The sequence below is a fragment of the Lycorma delicatula genome, chromosome 5, assembly GCF_047948215.1.
Source record: "Lycorma delicatula isolate Av1 chromosome 5, ASM4794821v1, whole genome shotgun sequence".
Taxonomy (NCBI): domain Eukaryota; kingdom Metazoa; phylum Arthropoda; class Insecta; order Hemiptera; family Fulgoridae; genus Lycorma; species Lycorma delicatula.
In genome coordinates this window covers 94,638,149-94,657,065 of record NC_134459.1, presented here as the reverse complement: position 1 = coordinate 94,657,065, position 18,917 = coordinate 94,638,149, and the positions used below count along the sequence as shown (strand labels likewise).

Sequence of the window (18,917 nt, the reverse complement as noted above, 5' to 3'; positions counted from 1 at the left end):
GTGCAGTGATAAAACTTAATCTTTTTCTTCCATCTGCAGAAGAAAACAATACTGAATTCATATTGTTTTTCTTGAAAGTACTACACTAAAAATGGCCCAATAACCCTAAGAAAAAGCGTTAATTATGGTATACTGGTCTGATACATTCCAAATGTGCTACTAAATTGTCCAATATAACTGCAGTAAAACTCATCTAATGATAATTAAAAATACAAAAAAAAAAATACACTCGCACTTTGCTAAATTTCATATGCAACTCCCTAAAATTTGGGAAAAAAATCATTTTATATAATAATTGTCAATAACAACTTTTTTATTCGTTACTAATAGAATAGTGAGATGAATATAAAATTTCTTGTACTATTTATTCTAACAGTATTATAATTTCAGTAAACATCCCTCATAAATTGTTAAATCTATAATTTTTCCAGTTATAATTAATTCATTGAACAAATCATTGCTTCAAAATTTTTCTAATTTTCTATTTAAAATTTCTTCTAAATTAGAATGAATCATTTCTAAGCTTTTCTACTCATACTATCTGTATTGGTGATATATTTATTTTTAATTAAGTATTCTGTTAAATTTGATAATTATGAAAGTGATGGATTACTTTAAGTTAGTAGTATTCTAAGAATTCAAAGTAGTATAATAAATTCTATATTCATATAAATTTTCTATTAGTTATGAAAAGAACAATTTTATACAAAGAATTATTGCTGTACATCAAAATTGTTTAAAACAGTTTGATTTGTTAGATTTTAGTAATAGTTTTCTAATGATGGAATTCACTGAAAAATATTTCAGGAAAAATCTGTTAAGTACATCATTTTAATTTATCTTATTTTCAGTTTTTTCCTTGTTTCAGAAATAACAATGAATGAAAAGTCAAATGATGATGTTGAAGGTGATAAAACACCAAAAGATTTAATGGTAGAGAAACTTCTGTCGCCAGAAGATTTAGAATTAAAACAACCAACAGGAACCCTCATACATGCTGTTGCTCCCAGAACAATTACTGGAGTTACAAACCAATTATCATTTAATAGAGGTTCAGTTGATTGGTAAGTTTTCATTTAAAGATTTGTAAACTCTACTTTAAAGTCAGTATTAGCACGAAAGGGGTGATTTATAAATTTGATTATTAATAATTCTTTGAATATGTAATGAAAGTTTGGATTATTATAACCAAGCCAACATCATCATTAGATGTTTTCATTTATTAGCTGAAAATCTTATGCTGAATTGCTTTTTGTAAACATTGCTTATTTGCTAAATTTATTTATAAAAAAAAATTAAAAATCTTCCAAGTGAATTAACAATTTTGCAAAGTCTAAAAAATCTGTTGATTTATCTGTAAATCATTCTTTTCTTTAAAAAAATATTTTTTAGTCAGATATTACAATATTATGATGTTTTTAAACATACAGTAAATTGTTTGATAAACTATTTGTCATAATTCATTTTATTTTTTAAAGCTGTTGAAGTACATGTTAGTGTATCTTAAACCTAAGATAAATAACTGATAAATATAAAAAATTAAAAAACACAACTGCCAAAAAAAAACATTGCTGACAAACATTTATCTTTAATACAGGATAATTAAAGAGCGTGCAGGTGACAATTTTGTGTTTAGTATAATTTTTTTTCAATTTTTAAAATTTATTTAAACATATATATATATTTATGTAGCGTATGACACTCCTTGTAACATAAAGATTCCAATGTGCGGTCATACATCTAAATTGGTTTAGTCATTTAGCTGCTATGGTGGAACAAATATACACTACACTCTTTTTGAGGAGTCCTGTAAAAAATAGCTTTTATGAATAATTTTCAATCTTTGGTAATATTAAAATAAAGTTATTTAATTTTCTTTTATGTAATATACAAATAAGTTAAAAATTTAATTTGGTTATAGAAGGGTTATTTAATAATTAAAGAGACAAATGTCTGTAGAAAAATGATTATTTATTTAATGACAATGAAACTAATGCTGGCTATATTTAGGATTAGTTCATCTTTCTCTGAACTTACTTATTTCAGTAGTGAGCAATTATTGTTTAACTTGGTGTCAGCCATTTTTTTAGTGTATTCTTGACTTGCTGATTGTTGAACTTGGTACTACTTAAAAACTCTTTGAGAGGATCTAGCAGAAAAAATCTGATAGTGTGAGATTAGGACACTAAGGTGGATTTGACAACATTTCCCAATCCAACTTATGAATAGCTTTCCATGTTTATTGAGTGGTATGAGGGTGGGCATTATCATTCAGATGAATTACGCCGTTTGAGAGAGAACCAGAATGTTTTCTCCTTTTTGCAGGTTCATTTTATTTTCTAGCATGTTACAGTAGTACTTGCTATTGATTGTAAGTTGTTTTTCCAAAAAAGCACAATAATTTGGGCTTTTGTAGTACCAAAACACTGTTAGCATCGTTTTACCAGCTAACGTGTATAGGTTTTTATTTTTGTGAAGGTTGAATTTGTATTTTTCCATTCCATACTCTGATGTTTGGATTCCGGCCCAAAATGATGAATCGAAGTTTCATTACAAGTTATTATGTGATTTAAAAAAAGGTTTTAAAGGAAGATTTTACCTTCCGCTGTTTGATTTTTGTACAATTGTGAATTTGGGTGTCTGTGATTTTGAGAATTGTTTCAGAGCCCACCTTGAACATATTTTTCAGTAATTTGCTTATCATGGATAATGGAGTGGAGAGTGTGTTACTTGGGCTACAAATGTCAGCAATTTCCCAAATTTTTTATTTGTATATCGTGAACAAGATGCATGTGATTTTGCAAAGCCTCAATCAAAACTTCCATGAGTTTTCTGTTATGATGAAAATTTGTGACGCTTATACTGCTTGATTTAACTGCTTATAAAAATTGATATAGTTAAATACATTTTTACCATACTGTTTTAACATCTATGAGTAAATTTCAGCTGGTTTTACACTTTCAGAAAATAAAAATTTTACCACAATATGTTGTTCTTCCATAATCATGTTTCAAGCAAAGGCAATTTTTTGAAATAAACAAAAAAGGTTATAATATTGGAAATTCTTTCTGAAGAACTGTATTTTCTATATCAGGCATGTCAACAAGAACTCAAATAGTTTTAGTTTATTCTTTTACATAATAAAAATAAAATTAAAACAAAATATGTTTTTTGATTTTCACAAAATTTATTAAAAAGATTACAGCTTTTTCAGCACATAATACATTCCTCAGAACTACAAAATTAATATTGATTAAAAAAATTAATTTATATGCTGCTCTTTATAAAAAGCAGCATATAAATTAATATAGTCTTTCTATATATAGAAATACTTACGCCAAATTTGAAGAAAATCCATTTGGTAAATAGATCCTGAGATATAAGCCCAAAAGCAGTGGGTCACACATATGTAGATACAAACATATATGTTTTTTTTTGTATAGATGAACTAGTTAGACCATAGACATAAATATTTGCAAAAACAAATTGATAATCACCATACTTTCCCCCTATTTTAGCTATTCTTGCTATATTTACCGGGAAAGTAATTATAATTTTAATTTTTTTTGTTCATTATTAAACAGAATTTTTAAATTGTTATAACAATTGTTTTTTTTTTTTAGTTTCCCTAATATTTTTCTTATATTATATGACTTAATATGATTTGGGAGTATAATTTATAAAAGAAATAGTAATTCTGATCAATATATGTATAATCTCTTTTTGTGATTATTTTCAGGGGATATCATGGTATGTTAGCATTTGGTTCTAACTGTTCGGTTGTGGCTGTTGATACTGTAAACATACAACCTGTACAGTGTCTTAACAAACATAAAGGTATTGTTAATAAGGTACGCTTATTAAACATTCTATCAGTCTTTTAGATGTGAATGCATGCACTATTAAAAGTAGATACTAACTTGAAATTTAATTGCTGAGAATGTAATTGTCAATCCATAAAAAAACTTTGAATAAAGCTTTTTCTTTAAAAAAAAATAATTGCCATCTTATTCCTTATGTAGAGGTATATGTGTTATAATAGAAGCTTTTATACAAAACAGATTTATGTCTATTCATGCAAATATTGCATAATTTTTTTTAGTATTTTATTTTGATTTACTGTTTCATTAGTTATTTTCAGTTATACTTTGTTTACTTTTTTATCTCTAAAATTACTTAGTTCAACAGTTCCTAACATTTTTCATTTGTGCATCTCTTGATAGCATTTGCTTTTGTAAATTTTAGCAAAAATGATTGATATAATTATTAGTTCTATTTGAAAATTATTTTTTGCAGCTGGATATTAATATGTAAAAATCATTCAATATGTTCCTTTTTTTAAAAAAAAAGGAATATATTTAATGACAAAAGTTTGCTATTTCTTTTACATTGATATATGTATGTTTAATAAACTTATTCAAGAAAATATAAAATTGCTTTTATGGAAAGAAGTTACAAACATTTAGAAACATATATCCTTCTATCTCACTTCCTGTCTCCTTCTACTGGCCCTTTCAATGCAGTTATCAAGATTCCTCTTCCTCTATTCATGTGTCCTAACCTGTTTCTTTTGTGTACTTCCTGTATAAGGGCTCTTTCTTCTTTAATCCAGTTCATTACTTTCCCCTCACCTTATCCATCCGTTTTACTTTCTCCATAATCATACTTCATCCAGCCTCAATCCAGTTTCTCTCTTTCTCTTTGTCATCCATGCTTCACTTCCATTCAAGACAATCCATATATGTACTCTGTATATTTTCTGATATCAGTTTTCTTCTGAATTTGTATCATTACCATTTTCATAAGTCTTCAGGTCATTCTCCCATATTGTATATTCTGTTACACAATTCAATCCTGCTCCAGTAATTTCTAATAATTTTCTAATAATTTTGTACATTTCTTATTCTTCATTTCCTTAATTGTTTTCTGTATTTCACATTTTAATATTGGGGGTTCTTTATCTTCTTCTACTACCTTCCATTCCTTTTCTATGTTTAGTTCCTCAGGTTTCTTTTTGTCATATACAGGTTCTCCACATATTCCTTCCATCTTTCTTTTATTTATTTCTCCTTCTTTCTTCTTAGTTTTTTACCACCCTTATTCTCAATTTCTCACAGCTTATCATTCCCTTCTCATTTATACCATGTAATTTTATTTACCTTCCTATTTATCATAATTTACTGTCCTTTTTTTCTAAAAAATAACATTGCATTCCTCCTTCAACATTTTTCTAGCTTTTAGTTTAATTCATTGCTAAATATTTGATATATTGCTCTTTCATTTTCTTCTGTGTTTTCCTTATACCACTCCTTTTTTCCATTTTTTTAGCATTTCTATTATCTCTCTATATGTGAAAATAAAATATTATCTTCTCTGTATGAGGTAAATAAAGCCAAGAATCCATAGGAAACATTGTTTCTTGGCTTTATTTTTCTCATAATAGCCTACATTCTCTGCTGTATTTTTTTTACATTTTTTATTCTCATCCAAGTTTCCTCACTATACTCATTTTCTTTTTTCCTTTCTTTAATTGACATAGCTAGTTTTTCTCATTCAATTTCTTCAACTTATCTAAATTCCATTTCTTAACTATCTTCAGTTTTTCTACTTTTTTCTTTAAAGAGATCTTCATTTTTTTTAAAGCTAATCTCATTTCCATCATAAGTAGCACAACATTCTATGACTATTGACATCTGCACCTGGTAATCGATAGGCTTTCTTTACAGCATTCCTTTATCTTTATAGGAGTTAGTTTATCTACTAAGTTATGATGTATAGACAGATAGCTTGCTTTGTCTTCAAGGAATACCCATATTTATCTTCTCCTTTTATGGTTTTTGTATAGAATTTTGGTTATGAATAATTTTTTATCATGGAAAAATTCTAATAATCTGCTCCTTCCTTTACTTATCCCTAAGTCAAATTTTTCTACCACACTTCTTCACATTCTCCAACCACAGCATTCAATTCCCATCAGTACCTTACAGCAGTCCTTTTCCGATTTTATTACATCTTTAATACTCATATGTTTCTCCAGTATCGTCTACACTTGTTTTGCTACTTTATTCATCATAATTATTGCCACTCTGCTTTTTCTTTTCTTTCTTTCTTCCTTCCTTCCAGAATAGAAATGGTAAAAATTCTCCATCATTCATTTCACCCTGTCATCCTACCCTACTTCACTTAATCCTAATATTCCATTTTATTTAGCATCTGTTTCCCTTCTTGAGGTTCCCTGACCTTCCACTCTGTGACAAAGTCTTGACATCCCAAGTTTCTGTATGCAACAGGTCCTTTTTCTGATTCTCTCAGAGATATGAATGAGAAACTATTTTAACTTCAGAACATTTAACAGAAAAAGCTAGCATCATAGTATAATGCAAGAAGTTATCACTAGAATCTTTAATTCATGGTTTTCTGTTGCCTCTTGTACTCTAATTCCATTGACTTGCTAAAGAAGTTTCTCCACTTTTGGGGGCAGTTTCCACCCCTAGGGCAATAGAGTTTCCTGTACCACCACAGCTCACTGTCCTCTGAGGACACTGTTGGCACTTGTAATGAGGAAACTCCTTGTACCTGAGTAACTTTGGCCCTTCATTCATTAACCACTTGTACGTACTAGCTGTTTTTAATATATATAACTTTTGCCCTCTCTCTACCATGGAAAAGTGAATATTAGGATTTTCCCTTCGCTGAATCTTGGACTAGAAAAGCGTTTGCTAAATTCTCTAGTATTGAAAGAGTGGCTGATCACCACAAAAAAGTGTAAATATTTATCTGAAATGTTTTTTGAAGTATTATGCTATCATCAGAGAAGTGAAGATGCGATCATCATTAATACAAGGCTTGTCTTTAAATTAAGTTCTGTTTTGAAATTGCTACCTGTGTTTGATATAAACAAATGATGCTTTTATTGCTTAGGTATTTCAATTGATAGCTGTTAGCAACAACAGTTTAGTCATTTTGTTGTTTGATGTTAATATTCATCCATTAATAATGAATGCTACATTTAGTGACCCTGTCAAGTACATGGAGTAATCTGATTTTAGATGGCAAAAATCAATTCTGTGGCTGGAATTCATAAGCATATCTGTGATGTTTATGAACTGAATATTATAAGTTATGCTAAAGTTTAAAGAATGTCTCAGAAGCTTATGACTACAATTTATAAAAGAATGTCGTCTTGCTTGTCGAATTATAATTATATAATATGCAATTTTCTAGTAACATAGTATTATGTCAGTAAATGTATTAAATACAAAAGGCTTGAGTAAGTTATTAAATTTTATATTGCCTAAATTCTAGAGTAAATACTGAAAGTGGCCACCATCTACCTGAAAGCATACTTCTATCCTTTTCACTATGTTTGTTGCAATAGTTTTCAGTTTGTGACTAGGTATTTAATGCTTTGATATTTTGTTCTAATGTTCATGATTTGTTGATTAGAATTTTTCTTCCATTAATTTCCAAGAAAACTCTTTGGTATCAGATATGAAGATACAAAGTATCTTGTTAGTATCAATAGTATCAATTTTTTTCTTTCCTGTATTTTATGAATTGCAATAAAATATTCGGATATCATTCTGCATTAATTATGTACTCAGAGAAAATAAGACCAACAATTCTTTTTCATGATGTCACTTTCCATATATCATGCGTCTTCTGTGAATGCAATGGGTTTTTATGGTATATGTTTGGAAATTTCAGCATTCCAAATTGTGCTGTTTTGACTGTTTATGTCCAAATGAAACCATACCTTTTCAGAGAAAAATAGCAAGTCCACACCATGAATCCCTTCGTCCACAAACTGATTAAACTAGTGATAATATTCTAGCCATTTTATGTTTGTCATACTGACTCCTATAGGGGAAGACACCCACCTGGAATGTGATGATCCCAGTCACCACATCACCCTTTTCCTAGCCCTGATGGGCGTTTCCGGATGTTGTCCTTTAGACCTTCTAAACCTGATAACACATCACAGTCATCAGTTTCACCTCTGTCAGATGCCGATCTAAATGCTTCAGCAGATATTTCCCTCAGTGTATTTACACAACTTACTAACATTTTCGTACAGCCTCTTACAACCATAATCACTTACCATAACTTACAACTCTCAATTATCAAATTAACTGACTAGCGGAAGCACGACCCTGCACCTTTCTTTAAAACCAAAGGTTTCACACAAAGACTCTTCCTATATCTAACATCAATTAGACTATGTCCTCAGATCATTACTTGATTGAGTCTTTAAACAAAAAAAATACTATCCTCAAAGCAATTAAACAAGTGTTGATTGCAGGAACAATTTTGTCCTACAGTTCAACTTATTTAAAGTCCTCTTGATTTTCTTAAAAATCAAGAAACAGATTCACAAATTTAATAAGCCTCTAATGAAAACACTACCCTGCAGACTATCTTTAGTTAGCGTTTTTCCTACTTCTGAAATGCTGTCTTGAAGAATGACATCTTGATTGCTGAAGTAACTAGATAATACATTCAGCTTGTTTTGCTTACAGTCACACTTCTGGAGCTGAAATAGGGCAGAGGACGACCACAAATTATGAAAAGCCCCTGGTATGTCCAAGAAAATGCCTAAAACATACTCAGACTCACAATAAGAAACAATGTTGATAACCTTAAAAATAGCATCTTCTATGGCCTTGCCTAGACGAAAAGCATATAGACCATCCATTAATAACTTTCTAGAATTCAATCTTATCAGTAATATGAGGATTCAAAACCTTTTCAATAACTGGCAGGAGCGTTAAGTCCAGTAAGAGAAGCTCACAGTGGGGTTCATGTCACCACATATAAACAATAATTTTAGAAGATCTTTTTTCCACCAAACAAGGAAATAGCCAGCAAAAAGCATCCTATTAAAAGTTCTAGTCAAAGTACCAACATAAATTCCAACATAACAGACAAAGAGCTCCACCATGATTTAATTGAAACCCGGAGCTTTATTACTACCAGAACTGCAAATTACCTGATGTAACTCTGCTTCTGTAATTTCCACAGATAAAATATCAGAATAATAAGCAGTAACTTCCTCCTGAAATCGCAGATAATATGAAGTTTCATTAGTAACAACATCGTTCAACAATAAATCATTCAATAGAATATCTAAAATTTCAACTTTATTAGAAACAACACCCTGCTGGGTTGAGAGCTGGTAAAAGAATAGTTTTCTTACAATATGCCCTAGGCATCTGTACATAAGATCCCCAGGATCGTTTTTCCTTACCCTCTAACAAAAGAACACCAAGAGTCCCTTTTTTATGTCCTCACCAATTGGAAATATTCAGATTTCTGCCTTTGATAGTCATCTACCTAGATCACTTGCTGTTCAGGTTCTCTGCTATGGAGCAGCTCTCCTGAGATGCTTCACGAACTGTTTCAACAATGACAACTGTCGAGTCCACCAAGGACCACTTCTCTCAATCTGAACTATGGGGAATTGATTTCTCAGTGTTATTGATGAAAGCTAGAGAAAATATTTCTGTCAAGTCTTCCAATTGAATATCATTCAGACTCCTGTCTAAGATATGGAGTCTAGCCAAGAGAATATTAACAAATTTAGGCCAGTCTGCCTTCTTGTGCAGGAAGTGCCCCTGATGAATAGTGACATTGCATATACAAGCATCTCGCAACTTCCTAACCAACTTAAAGATTGTTAATCAATGATGACTTGAAAAATCATCAACTATCAGGAATATTCCAAGCAACAGTAAAATCAATATTTGTTCCAGCAAATAATCTCCTTCCATCTACCATTCTAACATATGTTGGTAACTCACCGAAATCATTAATACCTCTAATCCATACTGCACAACAAATCCTTCAGCTAATTCACCACTAACATCTGTGATTCCAGTACACCAAAGAAGCGACTTACCATTTACATCAGCCCCTAACAGGACAGTTACCAACAAGATCAAGAATTCTTCCAATGTCCTCCTATACAGAACTGCAGACACTGTTACTTCCAGTATAACATTTTTGCCAACTATTAAAACCCTGCAGAACATTCTGTACCATGTATGGATGTTGCAGAAGAATTATATAGGGACCTCCTTTCAACAGTTTTACCTAACTCGATTTGAGCAATGTAAGCACCTTGAGAATTTTATCTGTTTAAATTTAACCATGCAGTGAATTAAAATATATCTCAACAGTCCTTACTTTCAACTGAGTGTTTGTAATCCTTGTGCAACCTTCTGCAATTTGCACAAGTAGGAGCTTTAGACTTTTTTGAACACTCTTCACGCTTTTGACCCTTATCACCACAATGCACACAGAGTGTAGCTATTGACAGAATTTTGCCCTATGACCAAATCTACAATACTTAAAATGTCTCTGAACATTAGTGTACTCATTTACTCTACAAGAAGAGAAATCCACAAACAACCTACCCTCAGCAACAAACTTATTAAACTGTAGGCCCAACTTCAAATACACCATGATACTTTTGGGCATTACATCTACCAGTTTTGAACAAAAACCTGTACGCAGACTTGAATGTCACTTCATTCAAGTCACCGTTTTTCTCCCATATGATAGAACAACCTCCTCCTGCTTGGACAGGTGACAATCTTTATCATAGACAGTGACTCAAGGTCTCCTTTTACATTTCTGATCCACCTTGACCTCCAACATTTTACTAACAACAGATTCTGAAATAATTCTAACTGTTTTTGTCATTTGCTATGACAACCAGACTACCTAGTATCCTTTATGTTCCTAATTTTCAAATTTGATCTCTTGCCCTGAAGGGCAAAATCCTTATTAATTTCTTTAATTGTTTTTGTGGAGCCCTTCTGAGTTTTGGCTGCTTATAGACTAAGCTGGCCTCCTACTTGCCTTTAAGCACCTCGGTGTATCATTTCCACTCTGCCCTAATAGGCACAGGCGCTGATACCGGAACTCAAGCTGACTTTTTAACTATAATCTCCTTGACTTCAGTTGGCTTAGAGGAGAGCGCCTCAAATCTCTTCACCTAAGCAGAGAACATTGTCTTAAACTCATTAAGTCTCAGGATCACTCGCTCATCTGTGAACCGCTTCAGAGGCACTGAGTGTCTTCATGAAACCCCAGCAACTGCTCACATTGTGCCTCAAATTGTATTACTAGAGGGACATACCTACCAGCCCTGCCCCCCAGCCTTAATGAAGCCACTAATCAGACTATGTTTTGGTACGTGGGTGGACATACCTACTTGATGAGCTTGGCGTTCATCATCTGAGGAGAATACGGAAATATCCTCCACTTCCCTCCTGACAACCTCTTCATTTCTAACAGACATGGGTTTTCCCGTAGACTCTCCAGATTCTATAGTCAACATCTTCATCATCAGTGCATCCCTAAGTAAATAAGATAAGTTAAGCGTATCTATGTACTTACTGGCTGATATCTACTACATTGTTGGCAAGCCAATAATGTAGTAGATAAATGTGACAACTGCTTGCAGCAAGATACAAGCAGCCAGAGCCCTGATTGTCCTCTGGTCACTCTTCGCTGCAGCTGTATTGTTTATGCAGGTAAATTACAAAAACATTGATTACAGTCCCCCCCACTCTGAAAAGAGCACAAGCAGGACTAGAGCGAGTCCTACCTTGCCAAACCCTTGCTTGTTGTAGTGGTCCTTACACCAGCAGTCATTGCCACGTGCCTTGTAGCACAAAAACTCTACAGATTAACTGTCTTTTTTTTTCATTTGATGAATTGTTAAATTAATTTGCTAAATTAATTGCAGCTGATAAGCATCTAATTGATTTTTTGTGAGTTTGTTAATTGGTCATTGATTTCTGCAACTGTGGCTGCATTCAACACTGTCCTTGATCTTTTATGTTCCCTCCACTGATAGAACATGCTTCTCTGAATTTAAACACTAACCTCAGTATGATGTTTTATTAGGAACTGATCTATCTTGGTACTGACTGATTGTGCACTGAAGTATTACTCGCTAATAAAAACATGTTCCTCTGTAAAAATGCCATCTTCTCATTAACAATGCATTGAGTGTTCTGATTGCTTTGTTATAGCTACTGCTAATAGTCTACTTCATTATATTGGTTAATTGAAACCCAACCACCAAAGAACATGATCCACGATCTAGTATTCAAATCCATATTACTGCCTTTACTAGGATTTGAACCTTAGAACTCTCAACTTTGAAATCAGCTCATCCCAGGCCTTCTTCTTCTTCTTTCTTTCCTGTTTAGCCTCCGGTAACTACCGTTTAGATAATTCTTCAGAGGATTACTGAGGATGATATGTATGAGTGTAAATGAAGTGTAGTCTTGTACATTCTCAGTTCGACCATTCCTGAGATGTGTGGTTAATTGAAACCCAACCACCAAAGAACACCGGTATCCACGATCTAGTATTCAAATCCGTGTAAAAATAACTGGCTTTACTAGGACTTGAACGCTGGAACTCTCGACTTCCAAATCAGCTGATTTGGGAAGACACGTTCACCACTAGACCAACCCGGACGTCCCAGGCCTGCAGGAGATCATCATCACTCATAAAATATCTTCCTTTCAGTTAGTTTTTTACTTGGGGGAACAGGGTGAAGTCACATGGAGTGAGGTCAGAACTGTAGGGAGAGTACTTTAACAATTTTATTTCAGTGCTGGCCAGATACTTGGATCAAACTTTAGAGCAGTTATCATGGAGTTAACTCTGGAATGTTATCATGGTGAAGAAACCATGTGTCCATCCTTGGGTTTTGGCACAGCTTTTTGAGAGCTTCAACAACTTCAGGCAGGCATGTTTCAGTAGACCACTTTCCTGTTTCTGTCTTCTGAGTTTCCAACACAACTCACTCTAAAACTCCTCAAACTAAAAAAATACAGCCGCCATTCTCTTCTTCACTGATCTGGATTTTTGAGTAGCAACATGGGTCTCCTCATCTTCAAACACCCACATTTTGTTCTGAGCCTTGGGTGGGACGTTTTAATAGTACAGTCAAGTTTTTTCACCTGTCACAGTATTGATTACATGGGGAGATTTCCAATTTTCAAACTTTTTCAGCATTTCACATTTTTGTGAAATGCTAAAAAACACAATGAAACACAAAAACACTGTGAAACACGAAATACAATGTGTTATTTTATCTTCAGTTAAGTTACATGACAACCAAAGGAAACAAAGCTTTCTAACTTGAATTGTTCTTGCAGAGTAGCACCAGCATTGAACATTTATGCCCAAGGTCACATCAATTTGATGGTAGGTCCTCATGCCTGTCTTTAAGAATTTTTTACTACTACAATGTTTCCCTCAGACACAGACAAAGATGGTCAGTCTGACCTTGGAGCAACCTCAAGCCTAATTCCTCTTTCTAACTCTCTGTACCACCTAAATGTTTTTGTACGATGAGGACAATCCTCTCCAAGTACAGGATTCATTTCCTCTAAAGACTGGTAAATACTTAACTATATGCATAATTGTAGTGGAAAATTACTCGGTATTCAGTTTTTGACCATGATTACATCAATACTTCTTTTCACTAACACAGCTAAAAGGCAAATTATACTAAAACAGTGTCTATCATGGCTACACTGCAGGTTGGGACATACACTAACTTGTCACCGCCTATGATGATTTGTTCTGAAATATTGTTTGTTGGAATGAATTACAAAGCAGAAATGAAAATATATATTTAAAAATAAATTTTTATTTTAAGTTTAGAAATTTCTTGTCAATCATTTTTATTTTAGTGCTTAAAAAAAAGACAAATGGTAGTTGATAACAGTATTAAATAATGCTTACAAATTATTTAATGATGAATGATACGTATTATTCATACATATAATTTATATATTTGGAATATTGTAACTAACTTATAAAATAATCTATTTTTATAACAAACATTAAAAGTTAATTTAGTTTAATTTATCCAACAGAATAATGAACTGTAATAATTACATAATTAATCATTGTAATGATGAATCATATGATGAATTATTACAGAATGATTTAATGATGAATCATGTGTATTACTGACAATAGTAAAATATATATTTGGAATGTTGTAGATCTAACAATTCATAAATAATCTATTTTTATAGTCAAAGTAGAAAAGTTAAAGTAGTTTGATATATTGAACAGAAAGACATAGATTACCTGTAAAAATTATATTGAGGAATTGTTTAATGTTTGCATAGTATTAAATTCCCATTATGTGGTTTAACATATTTAAGATGCAATTTCTTAATCAAAGTAATTAATAAATAATAAGAAATAATTTAAAAAAAATAGTAATTATGTAATATAAACTCTAAAATTCTTGAAATATAATTGAACAATGTGGCAGGCCTATTACATACAGTTAAAAGCATTAAGTATTTAATAAGATAAAAAAAGTTAGTTTCTGTTAAAATAGGAAGGTAGTAGTAGCTACTCTTTTTATTTTGTCCAGTCAAGAATATTCTTTTTTAGTCTGCCTCATTGATCAAAATTCTGTGTCCAGTTACAAAGTACTGATGGTCTTTCATTACTGTAATACAAGAATTGTCGATCACAATAATGAAATTATTATTTAGTGCTAAATGGATTAAGCAAATATATGTTGGATACTGTTTAAGTGATGCTGTTAGAAATGACTGATGAAGGTGATTACAAAATAATTCACCAATTTTGGAAATAGTGGACAGTGCCAACCAGAAGATAAGATTGTGTGAATTATATTTTTTTATTATATGAATAACAGTAATTGATTTAAATTAAATTTCAGGTGTTATGGGCTCCTAAAACTGACAACCATGATCGTGTAACTTTGATATCCTCTGATATTGGTGGTCAGATTATTTACTGGGATGTCAAAGGTGCTTCTGTAATTACAGCATTACAAGATGGAAATAAACCTGTTTTAGGTAAAATAATTTAATTTTTATCATCTTATTGCATTGTTTTATTTTTAAGTACTTTGATTCATTTAAATCAGCACCCCTAATCAATGTTATACTTTCAAATGACGTATTTTTGCCAGCAGTTCTCCTGAAAAACCACAAAATACGGTTATTTTTTATTTGACTCATTTACTACTTTAATTGCTACTTTCAGTTTCTTTCTAAAAATAATTTCTTAACCCCAACATTTTTATTATATTCTACATCCTCTGTTAATCCAATTTATGAATACCATTCCTTATTTTTTCTTCTGTTAGAAATCTTCTTACAGTCTGTTAAAAAATAAGTACACCTGCATGTCTTAGCATATGGCCTACCAAATGTTACGTTTTTTAATTTATTAAAATTAATTAAAAAGAATTGCTTTTCTATTTTGTGTCCCCATTACACTTTTGCTGATATCTCTGCTTCTTCAGAATACTGACAAATTTAAATCTCTTGTTCTTGAAAAAAAATTGAAGATTAATTAATGAACTAGTAATATTTGAATATGAAGATTAGCTTAGAAAAATAGTAAATTTAATTTAAATTAATTATAATTTACATTAAAAATTTATTTAAATGTGATATATCAGAATAATTTATCTATTAGTTTATTATAATTGCAACAGAAATAATTCATTTTATTGCAGGGACTGAGGTAGTAAACACCTTTCTCTACAATTTTCAAATTTATTTTTGTTATTTCAATTAATTTATTAAAACAGAAAAGTCTGTTCTAAAAAACAGATATCTCTGTGAAAGTGCTCTTAACACAAACAAAAAGATAAGCAGTGAGTGAAACAGTTTTTCATTAATTATAGTAAATTAATATATTTACTGCTAGGATGTTGTCTATTAAAACTATTCATGAACTAGTTTCTAATTCTTTAGACACTTGCATTTTGAACTTTGTCAATCCAGATCAGTTTTTAACCTCTTTCTGTAATACCATGTTAAAAAAGGTCCAGTAATATTCTTTTCTTTTCTGTTTTACTACTATGAAATACAACACAATTTCTAGTTCATATTTTGTAATAAATAAAAGACATGTTCAGTTGATGATTAAATATTAATGTAATGAACTCTAAATTTAGACTGAACAATGCATTAATAATAATGAATTATTAATATAAAATATCAGCTGATAAAATAGGCTAGCTGAATATACAAATTTATTTACTTTTACAAAAGAGTAAGAAGAACGAGACAGTTTATGTATTTATAAATTAATAAGAAAAAAATAGAGTGAATCTTAACAGACAGAAAGAAAATAAAAAATGGAATAGCCTATAATAAAATAAGGTGATTAAAAAACACATTTCTGTATTATACTCATGAAAAAATTAATCTCTATTAAAATAAATTGAAACTTTGGAAACTATACGTTTTAAGAAAGTTTCTGTTTTTAAGAAGTTCCATTTTGCATAGGTTTCACTGTATGTATTTTTTTAATATTAAATAATCATTTGTATATAATTTACAATTATATAGTATTATTCCTTCTAATCTTTTCCATAAAACATTTTTCATCCATTTTTCAAAATTTTCTCCTGAATTTTTTAAAATGCCCTGACAAATTAGAATCTTTGTTAACAAACAACTCTAAATAACAATTTTTTTATGAAGGTGTATTGCTTAAAAGGATTTTATTTAAAGTAAAAAACTTGATCAGTAGTTTCTGAAGAAAAACTCAGCACATTTGATATAACACTTGCCTTCTTTAAATGGCTGCTGTTATGAGAAAATTCAGTTGTAAGATTTTTTTTGTTCAATCTATCAATTTGTTGTACCTATTTATTTTCTTCATTTTAAAACTTAATTTTATATAATTAAGCTGAATTTGCCACCTCTACAAGGTCTTCTCCATCCAATCCTTGTTAATCCATTGCATTAATTAATGCCCAATTCTATTTTATTATGACATCATTACAGGACTTGTTGATGATAAAAATGAATTATTTGTAAGTATTAATTAATGAAATATATATATTCTAATCTTTACTTGCCCTGTGTTAATATTTGTGCTGTAGTTGTCTTTTATTATTAAACATTTCTCCATTATTACACTTATTTATTAAAAACATTATTATTTATTAAATTCCTTTTAAACTTGTCTTATTTGTTTTAGGAAAATAAGCAAAAATTTCTGTTATAAGGTTGATAGTGATTTATACCTTAATTTGCCTTTATTAAGAAATACCTTAATTTCTATTTATTAATATGATTGTTTATTTGGGCGCTCTGAAGATCATGGGATCTTGATAGATAGCTCTTGAATGAAGTAATCAGATTGCCTGTTGGCATCCATACAAAAGGTGCCAAGGATCTTGTTCCTGTTTCTACTTTTCAACATCTATACATATGATCATGTTTCTTTGAATATTAGGGATACAATACCAAGAAGGGATTCACAATTATTGTGTAGTTGTTGGTTTAAGACATCCAGATACAATACATGGCATTGATTTAACAGTGATGTCTGCTAGTTTTTCATGTGTTGAGCCTTCCCAAACAGCATAGCAATCAAGTACTCTATTATATTGTGTTGCCAAGGCTAACAGCAAAGAATACCCCTTAACTGTGATTGATGTTTACTATTATAAAAAATAAATATTATTTCTCTGTCATTTGGACATCATCAATCGTGAGATCCAGAAAATTATCATAGCCTGAAAATTTCAAGACACCCAGAAATGGAGTGTCGGTAACTTTTGTGATTCAACTGAAACCTTATTGCTTGTGTTTTATTGGAATTAAGTAGCAAGCCATTAGTCAGAAATCATTTGTTCATTCTAATAAGATCACTACTCATTAAATTAGAGAGATTTGAATAATTTAAATTTGTAAAAGCCACCATGGTATCATCAGCAGACATAATCAGCCTTGAAAGACGCATCGAATTTGGTAAATCTACATAAATCAAAAATAATATTAGCCTGAGAATAGACCCCGGAGGTACACCATTAGGTATCAACTCGTAGTTGCTACTACTGTTTAATAATCTGTCATGAACACTCTGCCTTCAGTCTTTTAAATAGGATTTAAGAAAAGTTAGAGCAGCTTCACAAATGCCATAGTACTCAAGCTTTTGGAACAGCAGCTTGTAATTCACACAGTCAAACACCTTTGGTAAGTCATAGAAGACATCAAGATCCAGTTGTGACCTTCAAGAGAATCAACAATTTTTGTTAAAAATTCATTTATAGCTTTAATTCTTACCTTTCTTACCTTTATGAAACCAAACTGTGTATAATGCAACAATTTATTATTTTCAAAGAGAGTAGCTGGGAAGCTATAGCCTTCTCAAAGACCTTTGATAGTGCAGGAAGAATCACAATTGGGTGATAAATCATTAAAATCAGATTTTGAACCTTTTTTGAAAACTGGTATTTTGTTAGCAAATTTAGGTAAATCTGGAAAGATTTCTGTCTTTAGTGATAAATTAATCAGACACCCCAATGGGGCAGGTATGAAACCTCATTGTCTCAAAACAAAAAATGGATATTTCATTCCAGTCACAAGTATTTAATGGCTTTAAGTATTGTGTAAAGCCATACAATAGATTGTATGATCAGATTTTCATCTATATATTTTTTTTAGAGCTTGGATGATCAAATACCTTTGCTGAATGAAGTTTTTCTTTACAGTCTTTCTAAGAAAGTCTTTTCTCATAAGATTTTTTCTTCTAATATGCCTTTTTCTTTTTAGCATGTTATTTTTACTCTTTATATCATCATCTTCCCATTTCATCATTGTTGGTATCTTCAGCAGGATTATAAGTTAAATAAAATGTCGTCTAACTTTAGATTCTTTTTTTAACTTATAACCACACAATATAGTGAACTAAAATGCTCATGTAACTGCAAAAATGTATGAAATTTTGTAGGGAAATAAGCACTCACCTTATCTGGAGTATTTAATGCTGATTTATATGATCAAAATCAATCTGTAATAGATAAAGTTTCTGATATGAGTGCCTGCAGATTTAGTTCAAGAGTTGCCATTTGCACTGAACAACCA

The 18,917-nt window shown here is 31.0% G+C and overlaps 1 protein-coding gene across 1 annotated transcript in view; it reads left to right on the top strand.

The window, feature by feature from the left end:
- The window catches only part of LOC142325216 (WD repeat-containing protein 11-like), a 114,926-nt gene that overhangs the window by 14,030 nt on the left and 81,979 nt on the right, over positions 1-18,917 (top strand). The window contains exons 2-4 of the mRNA XM_075366679.1: positions 869-1,064; positions 3,740-3,851; positions 14,741-14,879. Of these exons, the coding sequence (XP_075222794.1) occupies positions 877-1,064; positions 3,740-3,851; positions 14,741-14,879 (439 nt within the window). The 5' untranslated portion in view covers positions 869-876. The remainder of the gene's footprint in view (positions 1-868; positions 1,065-3,739; positions 3,852-14,740; positions 14,880-18,917) is intronic.